At 38.3% G+C, this 27,377-nt stretch overlaps 1 protein-coding gene across 11 annotated transcripts in view; it reads right to left on the bottom strand.

Moving 5' to 3' along the window:
- Positions 1–27,377, bottom strand: part of DCC (DCC netrin 1 receptor) — a 1,416,568-nt gene that overhangs the window by 113,495 nt on the left and 1,275,696 nt on the right. For all 11 annotated transcript variants that reach the window (XM_055559274.1, XM_055559275.1, XM_055559276.1 and 8 more), the window contains 2 exons: positions 23,616–23,648; positions 920–985 (listed from right to left, as the gene is read on the bottom strand). In XM_055559274.1, coding sequence (XP_055415249.1) covers positions 920–985; positions 23,616–23,648 — 99 coding nt within the window. The remainder of the gene's footprint in view (positions 1–919; positions 986–23,615; positions 23,649–27,377) is intronic.

Raw genomic sequence — 27,377 nt, 5'->3', positions numbered from 1 at the left:
TCTGTTCATGTCAAATTTGGGCTAGGGTTTCTTTTTGATTAGGGAATTCATTCTCTTTTGAAGGGCAAATTCAAATAGTCAGTACCAAACTTTTAAACTTGGTACTGATCCAAAATTAGGTTTGCCAGATTTAATAATTAAAAATACAGGAGGTTCAGTTAAGTTTGAATTATTTCTAGTTGCCTATGGATATGTACATTGAGATGCCTGCATACATTGAGATGGTAATCCCTTGCAATATTTTTCTTTGCCTCAGCTCTTAGGCAATTAGAAATAATTCAAATTTTACTGGGCCTCCAGTATTTTTAGCTGTTCCATTGGGCATTTCTGTTCAAGATTAGTGTTCTTTAGGACACACCATTTAAGAAATATATTGTTCTGTGTTCATGGCTTACATTTGCTTCATCTGTAACATACATAACCTTGTTCAGCAGTGATGGAAACTGTGAGGAAATAATTGTTCCTTCTCAATTGTCTGTACAGATTGCCTCTTAATTTCCTGGCACTCTGACTCTTCCAAAAGTCCTAGTAACTTCTGTTTATGAAACTGAATGGGTTTCAGCTTGCTGTACTTTTGACATCACCTCTCTTTAATAAAATTTCATTTTTGGAAATATTTCAAATACATAGGGTACTTTCAAACGGAGATAGTTAACAGCCCTGCATCATTTATAAAATTCTCTATGTCTAGGCTTTTCTAACTGACTCTTTTGTGTACTTGTCAGCTCTCATTGCCATTGTCTCCTGGTGAAATAAACTCCAGGTTTATTAATAATTTCCTGCTTCTATTATCCCCACTAAAACCCTAAGTTTGAGGATATTGGCACTTGCAGTCAACAGAAAATTTGCCTCAGACATGCTAGAATTAACCATTTTAATTAATATGACTAATCCAATAGAACCTAATTTATATACTTACCATTCAGAGTGCTTCTATCAATCAAATTCGTATCAACTGGCCAATAACTTCCATCTCCATGGCGACCTGTTCATTGGGAAAATATATCAGAATGTTAGTGGACCTATAACACGGAAACACAAGTGAAACAAAACAGACAACAATGGCATTTAAAAGGATACAAACAATGGAATAAGATTACTTTCTCTACGTCAAAGACAGCCTGAAAATAGTGATACCATTATACTTGCAAGAAAATGCTATTTTCTATGTGTGAGAAAAATCTGTCATGAAAATACTCTTCTAAACAAGCTAAATTCAGTTCCTCACTGAAAAGCTGACCCGTCACTTCCTCTTTTTTTTCCCTCCAGTATCCTTGTTAACAGGCCACCAACAGGCACAACATCAGTGCTAGTCTAAGTGTTGCTGTCTTGAACATCTCCGAACAGAGGAATGGGAGTGTTGGCTGCTAGAGAGACGGAGCCCACCTACTCCTTGCTCCAAGGGGTCTAGTCTACACTGTTGCCCACTGGACATGATTTTGTGGCAAATCAGCATTACTACCTTACAAGGGGACAGCACTTTTTGCCTTGCAAGTGGGCCTTGAGTTGTCTTTGTGTTATATGACAAGTAGGTGCCTGAGAATGAACTATTGTGTATGGAATAAAGAATGGGGGGGTGTCACAATCCACATGGTCTGACTATTTCTTACAAACACACTAAGAAACAAGGTTTCTTGAGCATCACATTAGTGGAAACACTGCCTTCTAACAGGTGTTCAACAATTATAAAAGTAGTCTTCAAGAGAACTGAGCCAGTTTAACCAGAAGGAATTACACTATCATCCACATTTAATTAATTGTTTTTCACCACAGGTAATTCCCTTTTCTATTGGTATGTTTGTAGAACTGTAATTATTTGATTAGATTTTGAGTTCCAGAATATCTATTAGAAAAAAAAGACAAAAAACATTTGGGAGTTGAATCTCTACATAAACACAAGAGTGCAGATAATTCTTTATTCACTTTGGAGTGTGATTTCTGAAAGTGGCTATCATCAGCGGGTGATGTTGAGGAAGCCAGCTAGGGAAGCCAGCTAGGACAACACTTGCTGTTTTTGTCAGATGTACAGTTGTTTTTTTTTTTGAAGACTTCCCAGTCCTGCTCCTGTGACATTCCTGGGCATACCAAACTTTCTGTACTTAGCGCTTTTAACTACAGCTTTTCCAAGAGCTTATTTTATTTGCAAAAGAACTGTGAAGAAACAAGTCTTGTTAACAGACCATGCATTCATAATTACAAAAAAATTATTTCAGTGTCAAGTCAGAGCTGAAATGAGGGTGTTAAGTTTCCAACAAGCATTGATAAATTAATCCAATCACATTATATTCTGTTTCCAGGATAAATCTGTATGTTTAAAATCTGCTAGTCAATGACTCTGGGTATATAAACAAGTGGGAATTAGGATGGAGGTTCCTGTGTGTGAGGCAGGGAGGAATGGTGGTGACTGGGCTTCCCTGGTAGCTTGGATGGTGAAGAATCCACCTGTAATGTAGAAGACACAGGTTCAATTCCTGGGTAAGGAAGATCCCCTGCGGAAGGGGATGGCTACCCACCCCAATATACTTGCCTGGGAAATCCCATGGACAGAGGAGCCTGATGTGCTACAGTCCATGGGGTCACAAAGAGTTGATCATGACTGAGTGACTTAAAAAAGAAATGAAATAAGCAATTGTGAAAACATTTTGGGGGGCAATGACTGAAACATCGATAAGCCTAACCCTTTCCCCAAGTACCTTGTTTCTATAACTCTGACACATCTGGGGTTTCAATAAGCTTTGCCCACAGGACACAGCCAGATCAAGGTTGGAAGAAATGAAGTGAGACAGAAGTTCTCTATGAATATTAAGATGCCTTTTCATACAGCTGAAAGCAACTAGATTGCAAAGCAGTCAGCCAAAAGAGATGCTAACAGCCCCATCACTTAAGCCACTAACGCAATAAATGATTCCTGTTGGGAGTCATTCTGTATTGGCTGGAAATTAGGTACATAGCCTGTGGAGGATTTTTCCTATCCTCTAGCATCCTGACAAATGTCTTTTTAATGAAGTTTCTTACTCTCCCAGCTAGTTTGTGGGAAGATGCAGAAACAAGCCCCTGAGCACATCCATATATTACTTAAACATAAATCTCTATGGGTATAGCATCCTTTAGACTCGGTGAGGCTATTGATTACACCGTGAATTTCAATATGCCGAAGAATATCAGATGTCATACGGTTAGAGCTCTGTGTAAGATAAAGGAACTCGAAATACTTTTGAAGTAACAGATCACCTGAAAACTTGAGCATTCTATTCACATAATCTAGGACACTGACATCAGTTAATATTTTGTTGGTTATAATTAGATGGATATCATGAAATAAAATTAAGTAATTCTTAACAAATCCAACAGGAAATGCTTTAGAGAAACTTGATATCATCAACAAGCAAGATTAGATTCATGGTAATTTAAGACTTCTGGTACCTTTTCAGTAAAGAAACACAAAACTCATTTCCGGGATATGGATGAGTCTGGGATCTCTTTATTTAAAGCTATGGGAATCAAATATCATTTTGTGTGCTTCTGTGTTTTTATTCTCTAAAATATGTCTTTTAAATCTCAAGAAGTTTTTTTATGGCAAATTGGATAAATGTGTGTGTGTGTTCGGTCACTCAGTCATGTCAGACTCTTTGCAACGCCATGGGCTGTAGCCTGTCAGGCTCCTCTGTCCACAGAACTTTCCAGGCAAGAATACTGGAGTGGGTTGCCATTTCCTCATCCTAGGGATCTTCCCAATCCAGGGATGGAATCTACATCTCCTGCACTGGCAGGCAGATTATTCACCACAAATAACAAGTTAAAAACAGAAGATTCTCCTGCCATCTTAAGGCAGGAATCAAAAATCGTCAGATGAAACACTGGACTATGTTTCTCATGTCAAAAGGGCTTTTTGCTGTAGTTGAAACATTAGATGCGTTTAGTAAACTTGGTGAATTTCATAAGCACTGATTAAGGGAAAGAGCAACCTAATTAGACTCTGGAAGATGAAAAGTCACTTAAAGGCAAAGATATAAACTACTATTCAATCCCAGAGGTCTTAATTTTTTAATGGAGCATAAAACTGATAATAATTCAACTCAAAATATACTAAGTGCCTACTATAGGCAAGACATAGTCCTAGATGCTCATGGGAGGGGTAGCATAAAAAGATTTATTAGATATAGAACCTGCCAAGACAGACAGCATTGGCTCATTGAATCCAAATCCTATACAGGACTATTCATGCTTAATATTAGCTAATATCAGATAATTTTTAACTTATTCTGACTTTAAAGATTTAAGAATAAGTTAATTCCTACTATAAAATAACTATTACTATATTGATTTACTATTACTATGAAATCACTATTAGGTTTCAGTGAAAATATTTTTCATTTATCTAGTATTGTTAAAAGAAGTACATGCAAATAAAAGATAATGCATTATTTTTAGCCTCGTACATGTCACAATTAAATTTATCTTAAATCATCAACTCCTTTGTTTGCTTATGGTACTAAATCTCTAACATTTTTCAAAATTAAAAATTACAAATAAGTAAATGAACATATGGATATTTAAACAAAACATTTGTGGGAGTAATATATTTCAATGTATATAAATTTTTAAAAATTATTCAAATAAAGCTCCATATAGTTCAAAAAACTAGAGATAGATAGTTTCTTTTTTCATTAAGGAATTAGTAATATGATTTTACAGGAACAAAAGGAATGACAATGTACTGTATAAATATAGTATTATATTCTCAAGAATATAAAGAAGAACTCTGTGTTACTCTGTACCCAAATTTCCCAATAGAAATTAGGGTGAGAAATAGAATTAAGATGATAGAGTAACGAATCTCCTAACTGACCATGGAATTCATCCAGATAATTTCATCCAAAAAACCATTTCTTCCAGAAAGTTTTGATAACTGAAGCAAACCACCCTTCTTTGGTTTCAGAAAGAAGAAAAACAAAAAAGGAAATGATCCCATATTTGATTTGAAAAGAGGAAGACTGGGGCTTTTTCAAGTTATTTAAAAATACTTTATACAGGCTTAACTTTATTGTATTTATGTACCTCTAAGGAAGGTCCAAACCAAAAAAGCTCCTCCACTTGGTTTACACTCTTTAAATAGTATAAATGATAAAGTCACTGAAAGAGTTATTTTCTATGCTTTATTTAAAGGGTAGATCATCTTATTGTGGCAAGAGAATGTAATGTAATGTGTTAATAACAAACATTTTAAGTTATTACTATTACACATGCTAATGTTTATGTTCTTATTCTTACATTATTACTTAAAATATTGCTTCTATATTTGTGCTGACGTGTATGTGTGTAAAATTAAACAGTATAATGCTTATATCAAACACGAAATTTTAGTACATATGGGCAGATGAAGAATATTCCCTATGGCAAAATTGTTTAGCACCTCAGTCCAGTTCAGTCACTCAGTCGTGTCCGACTCTTTGTGACCCCATGGACTGCAGCACACCAGGCCCTCCTGTCCCTCACCAGCTCCTTGAGTTTACTCAAACTCATGTCCATAGCGTCTGTGATGCCATCCAATTTTCTCATCCTCTGTCGTCCCTTTCTCCTCCCTCCCCAAATCTTTCCCAGCACCAAGGTCTTTTCCAATGAGTCAGTTCTTCACATCAGGTGGCCAAAGTATTGGAGTTTCAGTTTCAGCATCAGTCCTTCCAAGGAATATTCAGGACTGATTTCCTTTAGAATGGACTGGTTGGATCTCCTTGCAGTCCAAGGGACTCTCAAGAGTCTTCTCCAACACCACGGTTCAAAAGTATCAATTCTTTGACGTTCAGCTTTCTTTACGGTCCAACTCTCATATCCATACAGGACTACTGGAAAAATCATAGCTCTGACTAGGCAGACCTTTGTTGACAAAGTAATGTATCTGCTTTTTAATATGCTGTCTATGTTGGTCATAGCTTTTCTTCCAAGGAGCAAGCATCTTTTAATTTCATGGCTGCAGTCACTAGTTTCAGTGATTTTGGAGCCCCCAAAAATAAAGTCTGTAGAAAAGATTAATTCAACTGGAATTTGAGTTCTAGAGTGGTTTTTCTGAGTGGATGTTTATAAGTTAAGAAAGGAGTGAATGGAAAATTATTCTGCAGAGGACACAGAAAAAGCTGAATGTGGTAGTTCTAATCTATTTTTAATCCATTCTTCCTGACTGAATTTAACAGAAGGTCCTTCAGAATGGAATTCACACAATCAATCCCAAGACATGGGCCATAATCTAAATTAAATGGACAGACTGGTTGTCTAATATTCATTCAATATATATCCTCCCAAGGATACAGAGCACTGAGATACCTTCTTGATCTTAGAAATGGTTTCTTTGAAGATAATTCTGGTGACAATGAAGGGAAGTGCATTGATTTTCTGTCGTGTATACCAGTGGGTAAAGACAATGCATCGATGCCTTGTGAATATAATTTTACTGCTCAGTACACATATCATATTGAGATATATTTAAAGCAGATGCTTTTCCAGAGGCTGAAAAATGTGGCTAAGAGTTGTTAACCCTGCTGACTTTTGAAAAAAGGTATCAAAACTAGGAAGCAAAATCATAGCCTATGCCTAGGATATTTCAAACATATATTAATAGAAAAATGAATGAGCTCTTTCATCCTTTCCTCAGGTTCAACACATTGTTTTCAAGTTAACATGAAAGAAAGTTCACTGATTAAAAGAAAGTATAATATTACTACTTCATATACAAGGGCAACTAGCATGTACTAAAGCTGTATTGTCCTTATTCAGTTGCTAAGCCATGTCCTAATCTTTGTGACCTCATGAACTGCAGCACACCAGGCTCCTCTGTCCTCCACTATCACCTGGAGTTTGTTCAAATTCATCTCCATTGAGTTGGTGATGCTAACCATCTCATCCTGTGTCAGCCCCTTCTCTTGCCTTCAACCTTTCCCAGCATCAAGGTCTTTTCAAATGAGTCAGTTCTTCACATCTGATGGCCAAAGTATTGGAGCTTCAGCTTCAGCATCCATCGTTCACCATCCAACGAATATTCAGGACTGATTTCCTTTAGAATAGACTGATTGGATCTCCCTGTAGTCCAAGGGATTCTCAACAGTCTTATCCAACATCACAGTTAGAAAGCATCAATTCTTGGGGCTCAAACTTCTTCATGGTCCAACTTTCATATCTATACATGGCTGCTGGAGAAACCATAGCTTTAACTATATGGACCTTTGTCAGCAAAGTGATGTCTCTGTTTTTAAATATGCTTCTAGGTTTGTCAGAGTTTCCTTCATGACTGTAGTCACTACTGCAGTGATTTTGGAGCACAAAAAATAAAATATGTCACTGTTTCTGCTTTTTCTCCTTCTGTTTGCCATGAAGTCATGGGACTGGATGTCATGATCTTAGTTTTTTGAATGCTGAGTTTCAAGCCAGCTTTTTCACTCTGCTTTCACCCTCATCAATAGTCTTAACTTTCTACCAGCAAAGTGGTGTCATCTGTATATCTGAGGCTGTTGATATTTCTTGCAGCAATCTTGATTCCAGCTTGTGATTCATCCATTCAAGCATTTTGAATGATGTAATAAATAAGCAGAGTGACAATATACAGCCTTGATGTTCTCCTTTCACAATTTTGAAACAGTCTGTGTTCCATGTCCAGTTCTAACTGTTGCTTCTTGACCCATGTACAGGTTTCTCAGGAGACAGGTAAGATGGTTTGGTATCCCCATCTCTTTAAGAATTTTCCACAGTTTTCTGTAATCCACACAATCAAAAGCCTTAGCATAGTCAATGGATTCAAGTAGATGTTTTTCTCAAATTTCCTTGCTTTCTCCATGATCCAGTAAATGTTGGAAGTTTGATCTCTGGTTCCTCTGTCTCTTTGAAACACAGCTAGTACACCTGGAAATTCTTGGTTCATGTACTGCTGAAGTCTGGCTTGAAGAATTTTGAACATAACCTTGCTATCATATTACTGCAGATGGTGACTGCAGCCATGAAATTAAAAGATGCTTACTCCTTGGAAGAAAACCTAGACAGCATATTAAAAAGCAGAGACATTACTTTGCCAACAAAGGTCTGTCTAGTCAAGGCTATCGTTTTTTCAGGAGCCATGTATGGATGTGAGAGTTGGACTATAAAGAAAGCTGAGCGCCAAAGAATTGATGCTTTTGAACTGTGGTGTTGGAGAAGACTTTTGAGAGTCCCTTGGACTACAAGGAGATCCAACCAGTCCATTCTAAAGGAAATCAGTCCTGAATATTCCTTGGAAGGACTGAGGCTGAAGCTGAAACTCCAATACTTTGGCCACCTGATGTGAAGAACTGACTCACTGGAAAAGACTCTGATTCTGGGAAGGATTGAGGGAGGGAGGAGAAGGGGACGACAGAGGATGAGATGGTTGGATGGCATCACCAACTCAATGGACATGAGTTTGAGTGAACTTCAGAAGTTGGTGATGGACAGGGAGGCCTGGCGTGTTGCAGTCCATGGGGTCACAAAGAGTCGGACACGAGTGAGTGACTGACTGAACTGAACTTGCTATCATGTGAAATGAGTCCAACTGTATAGTAGTTTGAACATTCTTGGCAGTGCCTTTCTTTGGGATTGGTAAGAAAAACTGACCTTTTCCAGTCCTGTGGCCATTGGTGTGTTTTCCGAATTTTTTGGCGTATTGAGTTCAGCATTTTAACAGCATTTAAAATTTTATGATTTTAAAGAGCTCAGCTAAAATTCCATCACTTTCAGTAACTTTGCTCATAGCAATGCTTCCTAAGGCCCGACTGACCTCACACCCCAGGATATCTGGCTCTAGGTGAGTAACCATGGTTATCTGGATCATGAAGACCATTTTTGTATAGTTCTCTGTATTCTTGCCGTATCTTCTTTGCCTCTTCTGCCTCTGTTAGGTTCTTGCTGTTTCTGTCCTGTATCATGCTCATCCTTGCATGAAATAATCCCTTGATATCTCCAATTTTCTTAACTATATCTCTAGGTTTTCCCATTACATTGTTTTCCTCTATGTCTCTGCCCTATTCATTTAAGAAGATCTTATCTCTCCTTGCTATTCTCTGGAACTCTGAAGTTGGGTATATCTTTCAGTTTCCCCCCTGCCTTTTGCTTCTTTTCTTTCCTCAGCTATTTATAAACCCCCATCAGATAAACACTTTGCCTTCCTGCATTTCTTTTCCTTTGGGATGGTTTTGGTCACCACCTCCTGTACATTGTTACTCATAGCTCTTCAAGCACTCTGTCAACCAGATCTAATCCCTTGATTCTATTAATCACCTCTATTGTATAATCATAAGGGATTTGATTTAGGTCATACCCGAATGGTCTACTGTTTTCCCTACTTTCTTCAATTTAAGCCTGAATTTTGCAATAAGGAGCTGATGATCTGAGCCATAGTCAGCTCCAGGTCTTATTTTTGCTGACTGTATAAAGCTTCTCCATCTTTGGCTGTAAAGAACATAATCAGTCTGGGTTCGGTATTGACGATCTGGTTATGTCCATGTGTAGAGTCACCTCATGTTGTTGGAAAAACTGCGCTTGCTATGATCAGTGTGTTCTCTTAACAAAACTCTGTTAGCCTTCATTTTGGACTCCAAGGCCAAACTTCCTGTTATTCCAGGGGCCTCTTGACTTCCTATTTTTGTATTTTAATCTTGTATGATGAAAAGGACATTTTTTTTTTTCTGTTAGTTCTAGAAGGTCTTGTAGGTCTTCATAGAATCAGTCAACTTCACCTCTTTGGCATCATTGTTTGGGCACAGACTTAGATTACTGTGATTTGAATGGTTTGCCTTGGAAATGGACTGAGATCATTCTGTTATTTTTGAGATTTCACCCAAGTACTGCATTTTGGACTTTTGCTAACTTGGAGGGCTCCTCTCTTTCTTCTAAGGGGTTCTTGCCCACAGTAGTAGATACAATGGGCATCTGAATTAAATTCACCCATTCCCATCCACGTTAGTTCACTGATTTCTAAGATGTCAGGGTTCACTCTAGCCATCTCCTGCTTGGCCACGTCCAATTATTTACCTTGATTCACGGACCCAACATTCCAGGTTCCTATGCAATATTGTTCTTGATAGCAGCAGACTTTCCTTTCATCACCAGACACATCCACATCTGAGCACCATTTCCACCTTGGCCCAGCTTCTTCATTATTTGTGGAGCTATTATAGCGACTGTCTTCTGCTCTTCCCCAGTAGCATATCGGCCACCTTCCAACCTGGGGGAGTGGGTGTGGTGGGCTCATCTTCTGGCGTCATATTTTTTGCCTTTTCATACTGTTCATGGAGTTCTCGTGGCAAGAATAATGGAGTAAGCCATTCCCTCCTCTAGTGAAGCACGTTTTATCAGAACTCTTCACTATGATCTGTCCATCTTGGGTAGCTCTGCACAGCATGGTTCATAACTCCATTGAGTTATGCAAGCTTCTTTGCCAGGATAAAGGGGATGTTGAGGTTTTGTGCTCAAGCATCCTGTGGCAAGTCTATGAGCAATAATTGACAGGAACGGGAATGCATTTGGTGACCTACTCTAGTCAGACCCAGTACAAGAGAACCAAATAAACCATTGTCCATTTTTCCTTCACCATGAGAGGCATTTCTTTGGGGGTTCCGATTTCTGCCTTTATGCCATAAAATATAAATAGAATAGACTCTGACAAGAAGTAAATTCATTTTCTGGACCCAGGTCTCCCACGTTGCAGGTGGATTCTTTACCAGCTGAGCCACACGGGAAGTCCAAGCATACTGGAGTAAGTAGCCTATCCCTTCTCCAGCGGATCGTCCTGACCCAGGAATCAAACTGGGGTCTCCTGCATTGTTGGGGATTATTTACCAACTAAACTATCAGGGAAGCTCTCTAAAAATCCTTAGAAATCAGTATAAAATATAAGATTATAATTTCATATACAAATGTCATGAAGAGAGTGAACATATAGTTATTATGAAGATTAGGATACTTTAAGGGTGAAAAAACCTGCTATTATCAATTTTGTCTGGACCCAAGTGTCAATCAGGACACTTCTGGACAAAACAGAAATTTATTTATTCTAGATATGAACAATTAAAACAAATAAACTCTTAATTCCTAGCTCTTGGTTGATACTGCAGTTTGATTCTAGGTCCTGATTCCCTGTAGCACATGCATAACCTTTTGTGGAACATGGCAAATGATGTGTAAAGAAAGTTGTGCAAGTGATTTTCTTTTTTGAAAAAAGAAAAAAAGTTTGAAAAAAGTTTACAAACATTTCACTTTTCATCTTTTGCAAATACAGATAAAAAGCAGCACTAGTCCAGACCAACACATGTCCGGATTTCTAAGTATGTGGCAGATGTCAACCAAAGAAAAGAGAAGAAAAAATTCTTGTATCTATGAAATACATATGCATGTACGATGCTAGGAAAAATATTTTCCTTAGAAAAGACCCTGATGTTGGGGAAGATTGAAGGCAGGAGGAGAAGGGGACGCCAGAGGATGAGACGATTGGATGGCATCACTGACATGGACATGAGTTTGAGTAAACTCTGGGAGTTGGTGATGGGCAGGGAAGCCTGGCATGCTGCAGTTCACGGGATCGCAGAGTCGGACACGATTGAGCGACTGAACTGAACTGCTAAGTATTATGAATTAAACACATATATATGTGCATATCTATTTCAGAAGAACATTGGTTACTGTTATGAACTCTACCACCACTCATTTTCAACACCTTACAAGGGAGAATGGGTTAAAAACTCAAAAGGCAAATATCAGGGGACCAACAGACCTGTTGAGATCAATGAGATCTTTTGTTCACAGGAAACAGTTAGCCTCATCAAAGGTCTCAGGAAAGAGAAGCCCATACATTCTGATACATATGACTTTAAGTACTAATTAGCCTGTGTCACTTCATCTGGTCAGAAAAGAAAACTTGTCAACTGCTCCTGATCACACATGCCATAAGCTCCCGCCTACGAAAAGTCAAGTAAGGTTATTAGCTAGTGCAAATACCATTCACATAAGTTTGGAATAAAACTTCTGTTAAAGTTTAATTGTTAACAGAATAAAAAAAACAATGATAATTTAATAATACTTAGTTCAGTTGCGCAGTTGTGTCTGACTCTTTGCGACCCCATGGACTGCAGCACTCCAGGCCTCCCTGTCCATTACCAACTCCCGGAACTTACTCAAATTCATGTCCATTGAGTTGGTGATGCCATCCAACCATCTCATTCCCTGTCATCCCCTTCTCTTCCCGCCTTCTAAATCTTTCCCAGCATCAGGGTCTTTTCAAGTGAGTCAGCTCTTCGCATCAGGTGGCCAAATTATTGGAGTTTCAGCTTCAGCATCAGTCCTTCCAAGGAATATTCAGGACTGATTTCCTTTAGGATGGACTGGTTGGATCTCCTTGCAGTCCAAAGGACTCTCAAGAGTCTTCTCCAACACCACAGTTCAAAACCATCAATTCTTCGGTGTTCAGCTTTCTTTATAGTCCAACGCTCACATCCATACATGATTACTGGAAAAATCAGAGCTTTGACTAGACAGACTTTTGTTGGCAAAGTAATATCTCTGCTTTTTAATATGCTGTCTAGTTTGGTCATAACTTTTCTTCTAAGGAGTAAGCGTCTTAATTTCATGGCTGCAGTCATCATCTGCAGTGATTTGGAGCCCAGAAAAATAAAGTCTGTCACTGTTTCCACTGTTTCCCCATCTATTTCCCATGAAGTGATGGGACTGGATGCCATGATCTTAGTTTTCTGAATGTTGAGCTTTAAGCCAACTTTTTCACTCTCCTCTTTCACTTTCATCAAGAGGTTGTTTTAGTTCTTCTTCACTTTCTGCCATAAGGGTGGTGTCATCTGCATGTCTGAGGTTACTGATATTTCTCCTGGCAATCTTGATTCCAGCTTGTGCTTCATCTAGCGTGGCATTTCTCATGACGTAATCTGCATATAAGTTAAATAAGCAGGGTGACAATATACAGCCTTGACATACTCCTTTTCCTATCTGGAACTAGTCTGTTGTTCCATGTCCAGTTCTAACTGTTGCTTCCTGACCTGCATACAGATTTCTCAGGAGGCAGGTTGGGTGGTCTGATATTCCCATCTCTTTTGTGATCCACACAGTCAAAGGCTTTGGCATAGTCAATAAAGCAGAAATAGATGTTTTTCTGGAACTCTCTTGCTTTTTCCATGATCCAGCGGATGTTGGCAATTTGATCTCTGGTTCCTCTGCCTTTTATAAAACCAGCTTGAACATCTGGAAGTTCACAGTTCATGTATTTTTGAAGCCTGGCTTGGAGACATTTGAGCATTAATTTACTGGCATGTGAGATGAGTGCAATTGTGTGGTAGTTTGAACATTCTTTGGCATTGCCTTTCTTTGGTATTGGAATGAAAACTGACCTTTTCCAGTCCTGTGGCCACTGCTGAGTTTTCCAAATTTGCTGACATGTTGAGTGCAGCACTTTTACAGCATCATCTTTTTGGATTTGAAATTGCTCAACTGGAATTTGATCACCTCCACTAGCTTTGTTCATAGTGATTCTTAATAATATTTCTGATATGGTAAAGCTGAATGGTCTCTAAATCATCTCCTCTCACAAGTATCTCTTTGAACACATTCTTTCTGATAATATATCTGGAATAATGGCCAGCATACAGGTCCAGGAAATCACTTTTAGAGGCAGCCTAGTTTTTATGAAAATTTTAAAAAGATTCTTTAAACATGGACACTTCCCTGGATGACTAGATCTTCCCAAGAACCTGTCCACTGACCAGACAGCAACATGGAGATGAGGCATGATCTTACATGGATTATAAAGGAGAACCATTCCCAAAGGCTTCCCCCACCTGGATGGTCCACAAATCTCTCCAAAAGGCAGTGTGAGAAATGTTTGTGTGTTAGTGAAGTTGCCAAGTAGCACATCAAGAAATAACAGAAGAGCATGGATGCTCTTTCTTCTCCAAGTGACTATATATAGGGAAATTCTAACTGCAGTATGGAATCACTAGAATGGGGGCATCCTGCTGGCCACACTGTTAGTATGTGTAAATAATAACCTGGTTGTAGCACAGAACTTCTTCGTTCATATATCTGTCCATGGCCCATCCATCTAGTCCACAACTGTGTTGAGTCGACCACCCACTGCTCTAAGCATTAGTAATAAAAAAGGACTATTGCAGAGGTTCATAATCTAGTGAGAGAAAATATGTTAAGTGAATAATAGCTACATTGTAAAATTCAAAAGTTAAAAAAAAATTTTAAGTAGATGCACACGGAAAAACCAGACTATTGACTATTTCCACCCAGAAAAATGATGGAAGGTGTTTCACGGGTGACATCTGAGGTGACATCACTTAGGGTGACCCCTGAGTTTTCAGGGGTGACACCTGGGAATTAAAAGATGAGTGTAAAAGTACCAGAGAAGAATGAACTGGGTAAGCTTAGAGAAAGAGGCCAAGATGAAATCATAAAACTCATTATATGCTTTACAAAAGAGTCTAGAGTTTTTCTTATAGGGGACAGATCCGCTGAAGGTATTTTAAGCAGAAAAGTGACTCAATCAAATATGCATTCTAGTGTGATGATTCCAGCTGAGTGTGAAGAGCAAATTAAATACAACAGGAAAGACTTCTATAATAAATAGGATGAGGATGCTATTCATTACAAATTCATGATGTAAACATTATTAGCTCCGTTTTATAGATGAGCAAACTGCGGCTCAGAAAGATGAACTAACATACTCATTTTAAGTGGTTTAATCTGTCTGACTTTGATGATGATGGTTTTACCATTATTGAGCAATTTAATAAATGAAAGATGAATAGGGAGTGTATTTGGGCAGAAATTAGAGCATCGCCTAGAGTTGATCAGGGTGTATGATTGGGAGGGCTTTGCTGTGTGGGAGGGCTTTGCTGTGTGGGTCTGACTTAAGATGGTAGCCCCATTCTCAGTAAGGCACACAAAACACAACAGACTTTGGAAAAGAAACGAAATAGTTGTCTTTGTCAGCACGCAGAGGACGGGGACAAGTGAAGGTGTCCTTTCAGAAAAGGCATAACGGAAGTGGACCAAAAGAGCTAGGAAAACTCTTTAAAGAGTTGATGACGGAGAGTGAGGCCCTGTTCCTATTCCAGATTTTCCTTTCCTCTCCCTGACCCTCACTCTCACTGATGCTGTTCCCCTCAAACAACTTTTGATCAGTATCAGCAGTCAAGAGTGAATGGGGTTTGCAGGATTCTGGATGCAGGGAACACTGCTGGTCTTCAGGAGCCTACAACAGTAGGCACTTGATGTATTTCAGAGTAAAAAGCCCGGAGAACTGTTGTGTTAGAGCAGAGAGAAACAGCAAAAGCACGGTTACCAATTTATCTCAACCACAGTGTCCTAGTCTGTACAGCGGTGCCCTAATTATGCCTTGAACATATTTGCAATCCTCATTCTTTGAGCAGCTTCTTGCTTTTCCCATCCTAGGATTTTTCTGAATAAAAGTTCAAGTCATTTTCTCTCTATAGTTATTTGTGCTGACTCAAGTTTTGCTCATATATTTAAACTACTGGATCTTAAGAAGTCTTTTTACTGCTACTCACAGTGATTCCTGTCTGAAACCCTATAACATGCATATGCAGATAGTACCACCTGCTTTAGCATTTCATACTTTTCATATCCGGCTGCGAGTCTTTACATCCTAACTATACTGTATCTTTTTGCAAATGAACCCATGGAACCATACTTCCTTCTTATGTTTCATCACATCTAGAACAGTGCTAGGCAAATAGTTTTAAACAGGTTGTCAAAAGTGAGTCCAACTGTTTTCATATCGCACATTTGGAATTTCAAAAACTCCTCTGCACCCACTAGTTTTGATTTTGTTCTTTACATACTCAGGACCATGAGCAGCTGCTGAACGGCAAGTGTATACATTTTCTCTGATAGTAAATGACAGAGAAGGTCAAGAAAGATGAAAAGGGTGAAGAACCTTCACAGAGAAGGGCAAAGGTCAAGAAAAGGACACAGTGGATCAAAATCATCTACAACGTGACCACCTTTTCCTGGATCAGAGAGAGCTTGTCTTTCTGTTCAGCTTTAATTTAATAGATGAATATTGAAGATACATTTTCCCTACTGGAAAAAATATTTTCATATCTTTTTCATCCCCCCAAAATCAATCACCTATACAGTCATCCCTCACTACCTGCAGGGATCGGATCCAGGACTTGCCTTGGAGGCCAAAACCCATGGATGCTCAAATATAATAGGTAAACACAGGACAGGATCCAACACTGGCTGAATCTGCAGGTTTGGAACAGGAAGATAGGGAGGGCTGACTGCACAGTATCCCACAGGCATGAACACTGTTACTTCTGGGTTTTCCAAACGATACTTTGGATGAGATGGTAAAGTCTATCTTTCCAGATTACTTTGTTTCTCAAATATCTGTGTCATAATTCAATTCAACGAACTCTTATCAGTCAACTATAATATGATAGGTTCAAAACTAAAGATTGGGGGTATAGGGAGGCAGAGATGACAATGTGAATGAGACTAGCCCTTTGCCACCAAAGAATTTCAACCTGGCCAAGACATTGGGGATACATATATAGATGAACTATAAGAAACAAATAGCATAGCAGAGACTAAACTGGGTGTTATGCACACACAGAAGAATAAATGGCCAGAAAGGTAACAAAGACTTCTTGGACAAAAGACAATTGAGAAAAAGCCTTCAAAGATAAGGACTTGTCTCAATAGAGAAAGGGAGAATGCACTGCTAAGGCTAAGAGGACAGTACTAGCTAGAGCATGGAGTTCTAAAGATACTTTTTTTCCAGAGTGATTTGTGAATCTTTGCTAATAGACTGTGACATACATGGAGGGATAAACTGGTTGTGAGTCTAGAAGGCCAAATTTGAGGTCAGACAACCAGGACCTTGATGTCAGAGAACTGACTTCATTCTGCAAGTAACAGTGAACCATCTGTGTTTCAGAAAGAAAACTGATGAGGCAGAATCCTGAACTGATAAATCAGGCAGAAAAAGCTAGGAACTTAATATTTGGCTGATATCTATGACAAAGAAGGACCTTTGGCATCACAGGGGGCTTGACAATAAGGACTTGCTTAAGATATCTTTTTGAGGGCTTATTAATGAAAATGTCTAGCTTTCAGGTCTGAGAAGATTAAAACTATACCATGAATCATGTTAACTTCTGTAAGCATTAGGTACATTTTTTTTTCTTTCAAAGTTACCTATTAAAACATAATAACTTCTGAGAGGTTGACTAGACAGTTTCTTTGTTGCTTGCTGGGAAAGGATATTTTATCAAAAGCACATTACTCATTTTGAGCCTCTAGTTTTTTTTTTTTAACACTATAATTTTCAGAATTGCAAAATTCTGGAGCTGAGAAAAACATATGTGAGAGTAGTTTTTTTCAAGGGAGTGTAGCAAGCAGTTGACTAATAAAGTGAGTTGAAATTACACAGGATAACAGGGTAAAAATAGGTTTTCATTTTCAATTAAATGACTCCCATCAAAAGGTGCTAAAGGTGTCAATTTCTCAAACAGCAGCCTGGCTCCTGTGATCCAAATCCTGCAAAATCTGAATTACATTAACTGAATTCAAGCTTGACTAGACTGCCTTGAAAAGCTTATTTCCCTAAAACTGGAAACAATTAACATTCTGTTTATTCATGAGATCAAACTTGTTGAGGTGGAAAATGGCCAGTGTAATGTCAAGTACTTGGCCTGAATACCCTATTGGGGAAAGACAAAGACCTTTAAACTGGGTGAATTTATGCGAAGGGTGTGTAAGTTTCAGTTTCTTGATAACAAAGTAGGAGTTGATTAACTTACTGCATTTCCAGAAATTATACATTGGTTCTGAGCAGAGATTCTCAAGCTACTTAGCCTGGGTATACGTTTCAGCCTAACTACTTACATACTGTGAGTCTTTGGCAAGATGTGATCTCTTAAGAGTTTTACTTTCTGCATCTGTAAGGATGTGAGAGCTAACTATGATAGAACATGCACAACGCACAGAAGAGTGCAGATGTCCAGCGGGAGTGCTGACATGCGAGGGGCTACCCGACACGAAGATGCTGTGCCTGCGCTTTAGTCTTCTAATACCAATTCTAAAATTTGATCATCTGAAACTTAAAAGAAATCAAAGATCATTTGGGCTAAGTCATCATTTTACAGGTGAGGATGCTGAGAGGAGTTCAGTCCCACGCCCAAATCCACATAGGAGCTCACAGTGTCAGCACGGTGCTAGCATCTCGGGCATCCTATTGCATTCTGGTTCTCTTCCATCACACACCGAGCTGACGGCAAAGCCCGGAGCATTACCAGCCATTATCGCCATTCAGCGGAGCGTAATTCTCTCTCGGCAGTGGGAGGGCAATTCTCAGCAGGCCGCCTTCATCTGGATCTAAAAACTGGCCTGTGAATTTATGCCTCTTTTCCAGGTCTCCTGTTTTACGTCACCCCTCTGCAGGCCATGGTGAATTAAAGATACTTGATGGTGCTCAAAGCAAGCCATTTTCCCTCATAATTCACATCAGCAGTGATAGAGATCATTTCACGAGGATTCCTCTTTATGGTACCATGTCATGGCCACAGCACCTGTACTACTGCCCGGGTGGGCAAGCATGGAAACACATATGAAACTCAGCATTTGTCTTCATGCTAAGAATTGCCAGTTTTTACATTATTGACACCTCAACACAGAGGATAACATTTTGGGGTTAAATGCTAGTGGCTCAGTTGGTAAAGAATATGCCTGCAATACAGGAGACCCGGATTTGATCCCTGGGTCAGAAAGATCGCCTGGAGAAGGAAATGGCAACCCACCCCAGTATTCTTTCCTGGAGAATTCCATAGACAGAGGAGCCAGGCAGACTGCAGTCCATGGGGTCACAAAGAATCGGACACGATTGTGCAACTACCTTTCCTTTCACTTGCTCAAGGGTGCAAAAGCAATCATTTATGATTAAAAGTTTGATCTAATAATTACTTTCAAGAATTGGTCATACTTTATAGTTATGGCTATCCTCCACTGTGATTCCCAAACAAGAGGCTTTAATAAATGCTTCTGTTTGAAGATCTAAAAGGTTTAAGCTGATTGTAGAAAAACAAAGAGCCAATTTTTTCATAAATAGAGCAACAGTCTACACAGGAAAGACAACATACTCTGGGAGTCAGAGATAAACATGTTTGAGTTCCAACTCTGCCTGATACTATATCTGAGTAACCTGCACAACAATTTTTTCTGCTTCCTCATTTGAAAATCTGGAAAGAGAATCAGTGAAAGAACAGTTTTGGTTTTGAAAGTAGATGGTATGTACTGAATTATGTCCTCCCCATGCCCAAATTCATATGTTGAATTCATGACACCAAGTGTAACTGTATTAGGAGATACAGGTCTTTATAGAAGTACTTGAAGTTAAATGAGGTCATAAGGGTGGGGCCCAGATCCAATAAGATTAGCATCCTTATAAGCAGGGTCATGAGTTCACTCTCACTCTCTCCACCCTGTGAGGACAATTCAGCAAGAAGGCAGCAGTCTGCAAGCCAGGAAGAGAGTTCTCACCAGAAACCAACCCTGCCAAACCCTGATCTGAGACTTCCAGCCTCCAGAACTATGAGAAAATACATTTGTTACTTAACCCACCCAAACTGTGGTGTTTTGTATTGGCCACTCGAGCTGACCAAGGCAGTAGAGATAGGACCATGCTTGTGTTTCCTGAGATAAAGGACTGTCAGGATCATATATTCAGTGCTGCAGCTTCCCACTTACAGGATGATCTCAGATTGATAACTGCTTTGTTCTCTAGAATATTCACTGAACTGGGGAAAGAAAGGCTGATATTAGGAAAGTATCTATACGCCCACTTTAGATGCAGGGACTTTACAGATACACGTCAAAAGTGCCGTGTGTGTATATGTATACGTAGCATGTAGTCACACTTGGTGGTTCAAAATAGGGATTTTGGAAGATGGCTGTCTGGGTTTGAATCATGGTCTTGCTGCTTACCAGCTGTGTGTCTACAGGCAAATCACTTGAACTCTGTGAGCTTCCCCTTCTTTATCAGTAAACTGGGAAAAATGACAGTGTATCTCCCATAGTATTCCCAGGGGGCACTAGTGGTAAAGAACCTACCTGCCAGTGCAAGAGATGAAAGAGATGAGGCTTTGATCCCCGGGTCAAGAAGATCCCTTGGAAGAGGACATGGCAACTCACTCCAGTATTTTTGCCTGGAGAACCCCATGGACAGAGGAGCCTGGTGAGCTACAGTTCATATGGTAGCAAAGGGTCAGACATGTCTGTGGTGACTTAGTACACACACACATTATGTGGATTAAATGAGTCAATACATGTTAAGCTCTTAGAATAGCAATTGGTGGTGAAAGCTTCACAAGGATTAATTTTACTATGATACACACCCACCCAGACACAGACAAATTAACAGGGTTTTTACCAAAATATGAAAAATAAAAAAGGAACACAGTCTGTATCTTTTCCACTCACTTTCCCTTCTCCAACTGACCCTCCAAAGGAGTAAATCTGCAATTAACCTCTAAAATCCCATGATTACTTTAAAACTTATTGGCTGCTTGTGCCTACAAGAGACTAGAGAAATAATTAAGATGTGGAACAAGAGATGTGAAAACGCTAGATCTGATCAATTTACACTTACATGAAGGGGAAAAGGAGTTCTATGTAAATCAGCCATCATTTTCATGCTAGCATTGCTATTACTCAGAAGAAAACACTTTTCCCCAATCAGATGCGACTCAAACGTAACTAACTTTTTGTTTTCACATTTACATTCTTCAGGGGAGATATTAAATTCCAAGAAAAGGTAATTGTGACAAGAGATCACAGGACACTTTTTAAAAGCAATCAAAACTTTTCTCACTTTTTCTCATATGAGTCAAACTCGACCTCCTGCTTTTCTATTTAGGATTCATCTTTGCAAGGTTAACTCTGACCCAGGGTGCTAAATTTTCTCTCTGAGCAAATTTTCTCTCAACAGAAATTCAGCGCTTGTCGTAAATATAACTGTGGGATCATCTCACCATGGGAAGGGGACAAATTGTTCTAACAGAGAGCACAATAATGCATATCCAGCTGATTTGCTGTGTGCCGAGAGTGTGGATCTTCAAAGCAGCCTTTTCCTATTATTCCCATCAATCTTAGAGGAATCTTTAAACTGGGTTATTTTTCGAGCACTAAGTCTGATTTTGTTTTCAAAGAGTTTTGGATGGCCAACAAATTTTATATGCTTTCTTTGTAAGAATTTAAAGATCTGGCTTATAACCACTAAATTACATGTTGTCACTCCTTCTCACTTTTACAAGTAATTAGAGTTTGATGTAAAATTTAGAACCTATCAATTTGACCAACTGTATACCACTTGTGCTTGAGTAAGGGACCAAGTAGTATAATATGTGACAGAATCGAAGTATTGTCAGATGAAGAAAAAGAACAATTGCCTGAATATATGAACACAGCCACTGGCAATAATTCTTGGGAATTCCTTTTGTTCCCCATAATTGATCTGATTTCACTGTCAATGTGAGGATCTGAGTAAAATCCATGGACAGTGTGTGACCAAAGAGACTGTACAAAATATATTTCTTGGTAGCTGAAAATATTACCAAAACAATGAAAAAATAACAGCAAAAAAAATTTAAAAGGGATCCAGAAACAACTGGAAATCCACCTCATTGAGAAGCCTGAGCATACTGTCACTCAAATGGCTAATAATGTAACTTTTCATCTGGTTCAGTTATTTAAAAAATGTTTTCATATTTTCTTTCTCTATATATATACTTTTTCTAAACATAATTTCAAAACTTAGGAGTTGCCTGCCTGTGGAAGCTCCAAATTCATTTAAGTTAAGAACGCTATGCAAAGTTGTTTTAATTATTTTTAATTGAAATTATAAATTCTGCTAATTATTCCAGCTTGAATTTAGATAGCACCAATGTTTAATTTACCTAATAAAATACATGCTAGCTGTCAATTACTTATCATTAGTGGCTTTTCAAATATTACTGTTTAGTAGATATTGATCTTATGAAAATATTTTAAGTGTAAGCAAGCAGGAACATATAGGTGATTAAGTGAAGTGAAAGTCACTCAGTTGTGTCCAACTCTTTGCGACCCCATGAATTGTACAGTCAATGGAATTCTTCAGGCCAGAATACTGGAGTGGGTAGCCTTTCCCTTCTCCAGGGTATCTTCCCAACTCAGATATCAAACCCAGGTCTCCCGCATTGTGGGCTGATTCTTTACCAGTTGAGCCACCAGGGAACCTCAAGAATACTGGAGTGGGTAGCCTATCCCTTCTCCAGGATCTTCCCTACCCAAGAATCAAACCAGGATCTCCTCCATTGCAGGCAGATTCTTTACCAACTGAGCTATCAGGGAATGATTAATGGAAAATTTAACCCTGGGTGGACATTTCTGTGTATTCCATCATTTCAGTTACTGCCTGTATGAAGTGTTGGCCATGTTCTCTTAAGCAGAGGGATGATATAAGGACCCAGAGATAAACCTGAATACAGGATCATTAAATAAAATACTGCTCATGTAGACAATCTGCTACTGTTAGTGAAACAACATTCAGATTCTTAGTATTTGTCAACAGTTGAAAAGTATTCTTGTTGAAAAGCATAGTCTACACCATGATGCCTTAGAGACATGATGATGGTAGGGAGGTTACGTTGACAATAATGTCTCAAGCAGGAAACAATTATACAAGCTGTGAGCTCTGAACCAATACTCACAACACCAACGGTCACCAGTTCTGAGCATTTCCAAATGCTCGCTTTTGGAAGACTACAACATCCTATAAAAAGCAAATGCATAAACTATTCTTTTTTTTTCCCTGTGGCATTCTATTCATTATCCTTTGTGCAAAAAAAAAAATGGCATCTTAATACATCAGTCTACAAATCATGGTAATAAATTCCTATCTACCTGAGAATTGATGGATTTGATTTATTTCCATTTTCCTCTGTGTAAAACCATCTCTGTTTCTCTACACAAATCAGCTTTTAGCAAATGAATGGAAGAAGGACAAAATACTGCGAGTAAAACTGGCACCTTATTCTTAAAATGAAAATTTTCTGGCTTCAAAATGAACAAAAGTATTGCCCTAAAAAAAGTTGACCTAACTTTGTTTTTCTGTATGAAAAGCAGCTCATTGTAGAGGAGAAGCACACACGAGTTATGGGTCTTCTCTGTCGAGCTACAGAACTTTAATCCAGAGCTCATGAAAGGGTGCAAGAGCAGCTTGAAAATTATGCTGAGCTTAATTACACTTAATGTGAATTATTCAGAAGTGCAGACAGAGACTAAAAATTTATTTCATACAAAGAAGCTTGACATTTTAATTGGTCCTTCAGAATGGAGACAAAACAATTTCCTCTCAAGAAAATTTACATCCTCCCTATCAGAGCCGAAACCTCAGCCAAGCAGAACTTCATTAACTAGATTAATTATCACACTAGTGTCTGCTTCATCAGGTGTATGGCCCAGGTAGAAAGAAAATGAAATAATGACCGACGTTTCTAAAAGACAGCATTGACCCAAGGAGGGAAAAATGACGGATGAAAACCACCAACCTTGGTCATTAGCCATTGTGTCAGGGTGTTCCACTGTGGAGGAAAGAGAAATAATATTATTAGATTTTGGCAGTTTCCATCAAGAAAGGTGACATTTCTAGCCAACGGTTTTATTAGTGAGTTCTCATATCAAGGCCAATGCCCTATTGAAATAAAATTGATAAGGAGTCGGTTACTGTGATTACTTCCATTAAATTAAAGAAAGAATTTGAAAGTAATATTTTGCTGTGTAAATGTGTTGTAAAAATGTTATTTGTAACAGTCCTCTAAAAACAAACTTAAGATTATTTTCATGCAAGTTTAATAATACAATTAACAGTAATAAATGCATGCTATTACCAAGTAATTATCATCCATATACTTTAAATAAGTTAAGGAAGCTATTTTCTTGTATTCATTTTTAATTTTTCAACAAGAGAACTTAACCAATTTTCAGATGAACGGAGTAAAGTAATAAATTATTATAAAGTTTAATCTAAATGGTTTGATTTTAAACCTTGTGAGGCAAGGTGCTGAACTGTTGACTATTTTAAATGAATTATGTATCAGTCAGTCACTTTAGTAGCTCAGTCGTGTCCGACTCTGTGACCCCATGGACTGCAGCACGTCAGGCCTCCCTGTCCATCACCATCTCCCAGAGTTTACTCAAACTCATGTCCATTGAGTTGATGATGCCATCCAACCATCTCATCTTCTGTTGTCCCCTTCTCCTCCCACCTTCAATCTTTCCCAGCATCACGGTCTTTTCAAATGATTCTGTTCTTCACATCAGGTGGCCAAAGTATTGGAGCTTCAGCTTCAGCATCAGTCCTTCCAAGGAATATTCAGGACTGATTTCCTTTAGGATGCACTGGTTGGATCTCTTTGCAGTCCAAGGGACTCTCAAGAGTCTTCTCCAACACCATAGTTCAAATGCATCAATTCTTTGGTGCTCAGCTTTGTTTATAGTCCAGCTCTCACATCCATACATGACTAGTGGAAAAACCATAGCTTTGACTAGATGGACCTTTGTTGGCAAAGTAATGTCTCTGCTTTTTAATATGCTGTCTAGGTTGGTCATATACAGAATTATGTATACTGTTCTTGAAAATAATTTGTTAGATTTTAAGATATCTCTAAATTTTTGAAAAGTGTCTTCTGTTAACCAAATGTAACTAAATATGAGGTAAATCTCTGAAACACTGCTTTCCTAGAAATTGTGAAATGACATTTTGACTAACATAGATCTCTGTAAGTTTCTGTCAGTTAGACTTATTTCAACTATACTTGATTTTCTTTGATCTTTGAGTCTTCTGGCTTTATTTAACTCACTTAATTGCAGTCAGACACTTAGGCTACCACATTTGCTGGTTTGCTTTTTGTATATGTCTCAAAGTCAGACAGAGAAAAGTATAATGGATTCTGATAGGCAGCAACCTATAATCTATTCTATTTTTTCATTACATGTAGTGGTCTCATAGCAAATCCATCATTATTGTTTGAAAAATACTTAAAGCAAATATCTTGTAGGTGGCAGTCCTTCCTTTTTCTTTTATTTGAAAGAATACAAATAATTGTGCAAAATAATATATAAAATCAAAATACTTAATAATGCTGTTAGTAAAAACCACTTTCAAATACAGGGTTTATAAATGTTATATCACAGAAGGACAAACTCCTAAACCAGAGATCATTTGCAATTTGTTTCATTTTCAAATAATACAGAGGCATGGTCTATGAAAAAGATAAACCAGGAAAGATATCTTACTAAGTAGAAGACTGAATTACGAATCACTTTTTGGAAAATGGTGTATAAAAGCATGCTTATTAGATTAAGATTCAACAAGCTTTAAGTTTTATAACTGTCTTTGTATCTCTTCAAGATTTAACAATTTTCAACTCACCAGGTCATCTAATCCAGTCTTTTCAAATATAATCATTACAGTTTAACGTGTATCTTAATTTTTCTCTCCCATTTCCCAATCAACACTAATGATGTCTCAAAATATATTTTGTTATGGTATTAGGGAATTGTTGATGAGAGGTGCTTTTGAGAGGCAAATGCATTATCTATTGTTTACATACAGAGAAAGGATCCTAATATAGCTTTTAAGGAAGAACACTTTGCTTTAAGAAGTGCCACACCAAGTGTTCAGTAAGAATGAGGAAGGGCACGTCAGGGTCTATGTGACCAAACAAGCCAGGAAGGGAAAAGTTTGGTAGTCAGACCAGAACACACTTGAGAAACTGTTTGAATCAGCATCTCATAGGTGAGGACTTTTTGGAATGATATTAAAAATAAGAGAAGAAAACCAGTCTTATCTTATTGCCATTCTTTATCTCTCCCTTTGTCTTTAATTACATAATGCATTACCTGTAGTCCAAATTTTTTACAAGTAACAAATAAATATTTGGTATGGTGAATAATACTAAAGAATATTTCCCAACAGGGACTAAATACGTCCTAATAAGTACTTTTTATTAAAGAAAATAATGACTTTTAAAAATTAAAAACAAATGCCAAAGTATTATAATTTTATGCCTTGAATTTTTAATTTCTCCTGTCACCTATCATGAATATTATGTACTTTGTCACAAAATTATTTAAAAACTAAAACTTTTTTGTATTCTGGAGCACAGCTTTTAGTTCCATATCCTTGTATGGGAGAGATGAATATTTCAGAATGGCAATTAAGAATGCCCAGAAAAGAGACCCTATTCTAGTGCTCTTCCTCTGCTGAAGACTCTGCTTCTCTGTGCGGGAGGCGACTTCATCTCCCCACAGATGCCCTCTTTGGTCTAATCCTTCAGGAATGTCCTTCCTCCTTGTTACTTGACAGTCCAACATGGAGAAGCTTACTTTACTAGAAGGAACGACTCATGTGATGGGCAGAAATAAACATACATTTCAGACATTTTCCAAGGTTTCTCTAGTGTGCAGGTATCATAATATGGAATCTGGAGAAGGGAGAGTCTTCTGTGGTCAGAGAATGAAGTTCAATGTTCTTCCAATTAACATCCCAAAGAAAGAATCAGATCTACTGCACATATGTACAACATTGTATAATGCATGTACAAAAAAATTAAAAAGGCAATGATAATTTAATTCCTTTTAAGTTATAAGCATCCTTTTATTTAACCAATGATTACAGATTGAGTTTCCTGTACTTCTCTGGCTGGTGACCAAACAAAAAAAGTAAAACCTTACTTTCTAGTAGAAAATGCTTCTATCTTTACAAAGACTGAGCATGAGAAAATGATGCTCTTGCTGCTGCTGCTGCTGCTGCTAAGTCACTTCAGTTGTGTCTGACTCTGTGCAACCCCATAGACGGCAGCCCACCAGCTCCACCGTCCCTGGGATTCTCCAGGCAAGAACACTGGAGTGGGTTGCCATTTCCTTCTCCAATGCATGAAAGTGAAAAGTGAAAGTGAAGTCGCTCAGTCGTGTCCGACTCTTAGCGACCCCATGAACTGCAGCCTACCAGGCTCCTCCATCCATGGGATTTTCCAGGCAAGAGTACTGGAGTGGGTTGCCATTGCCTTCTCCAATGATGCTCTTAACGACTGACTAATGCACAATTTGCAACTCTCATAGACCACTGAGAGTTTCCTCAGCTTCAGGACAATAAGGGAGCCTTTCTGTCTGTCAGACATTACATTCTGATGAACAGAGGCCTTATATTTTGAAGCAGCTTTGGAAACAGAAAATCTTAAATCAGAGAGCATTTTATCTTTAGTGTAGATGTGATTCACTGTGGCTTCAAGTCTCTTATGATGAGTAAT

Source organism: Bubalus kerabau, chromosome 21 (genome assembly GCF_029407905.1).
Source record: "Bubalus kerabau isolate K-KA32 ecotype Philippines breed swamp buffalo chromosome 21, PCC_UOA_SB_1v2, whole genome shotgun sequence".
Lineage (NCBI taxonomy): Eukaryota > Metazoa > Chordata > Mammalia > Artiodactyla > Bovidae > Bubalus > Bubalus kerabau.
This window is presented reverse-complemented; position numbering and strand designations above follow the sequence as displayed.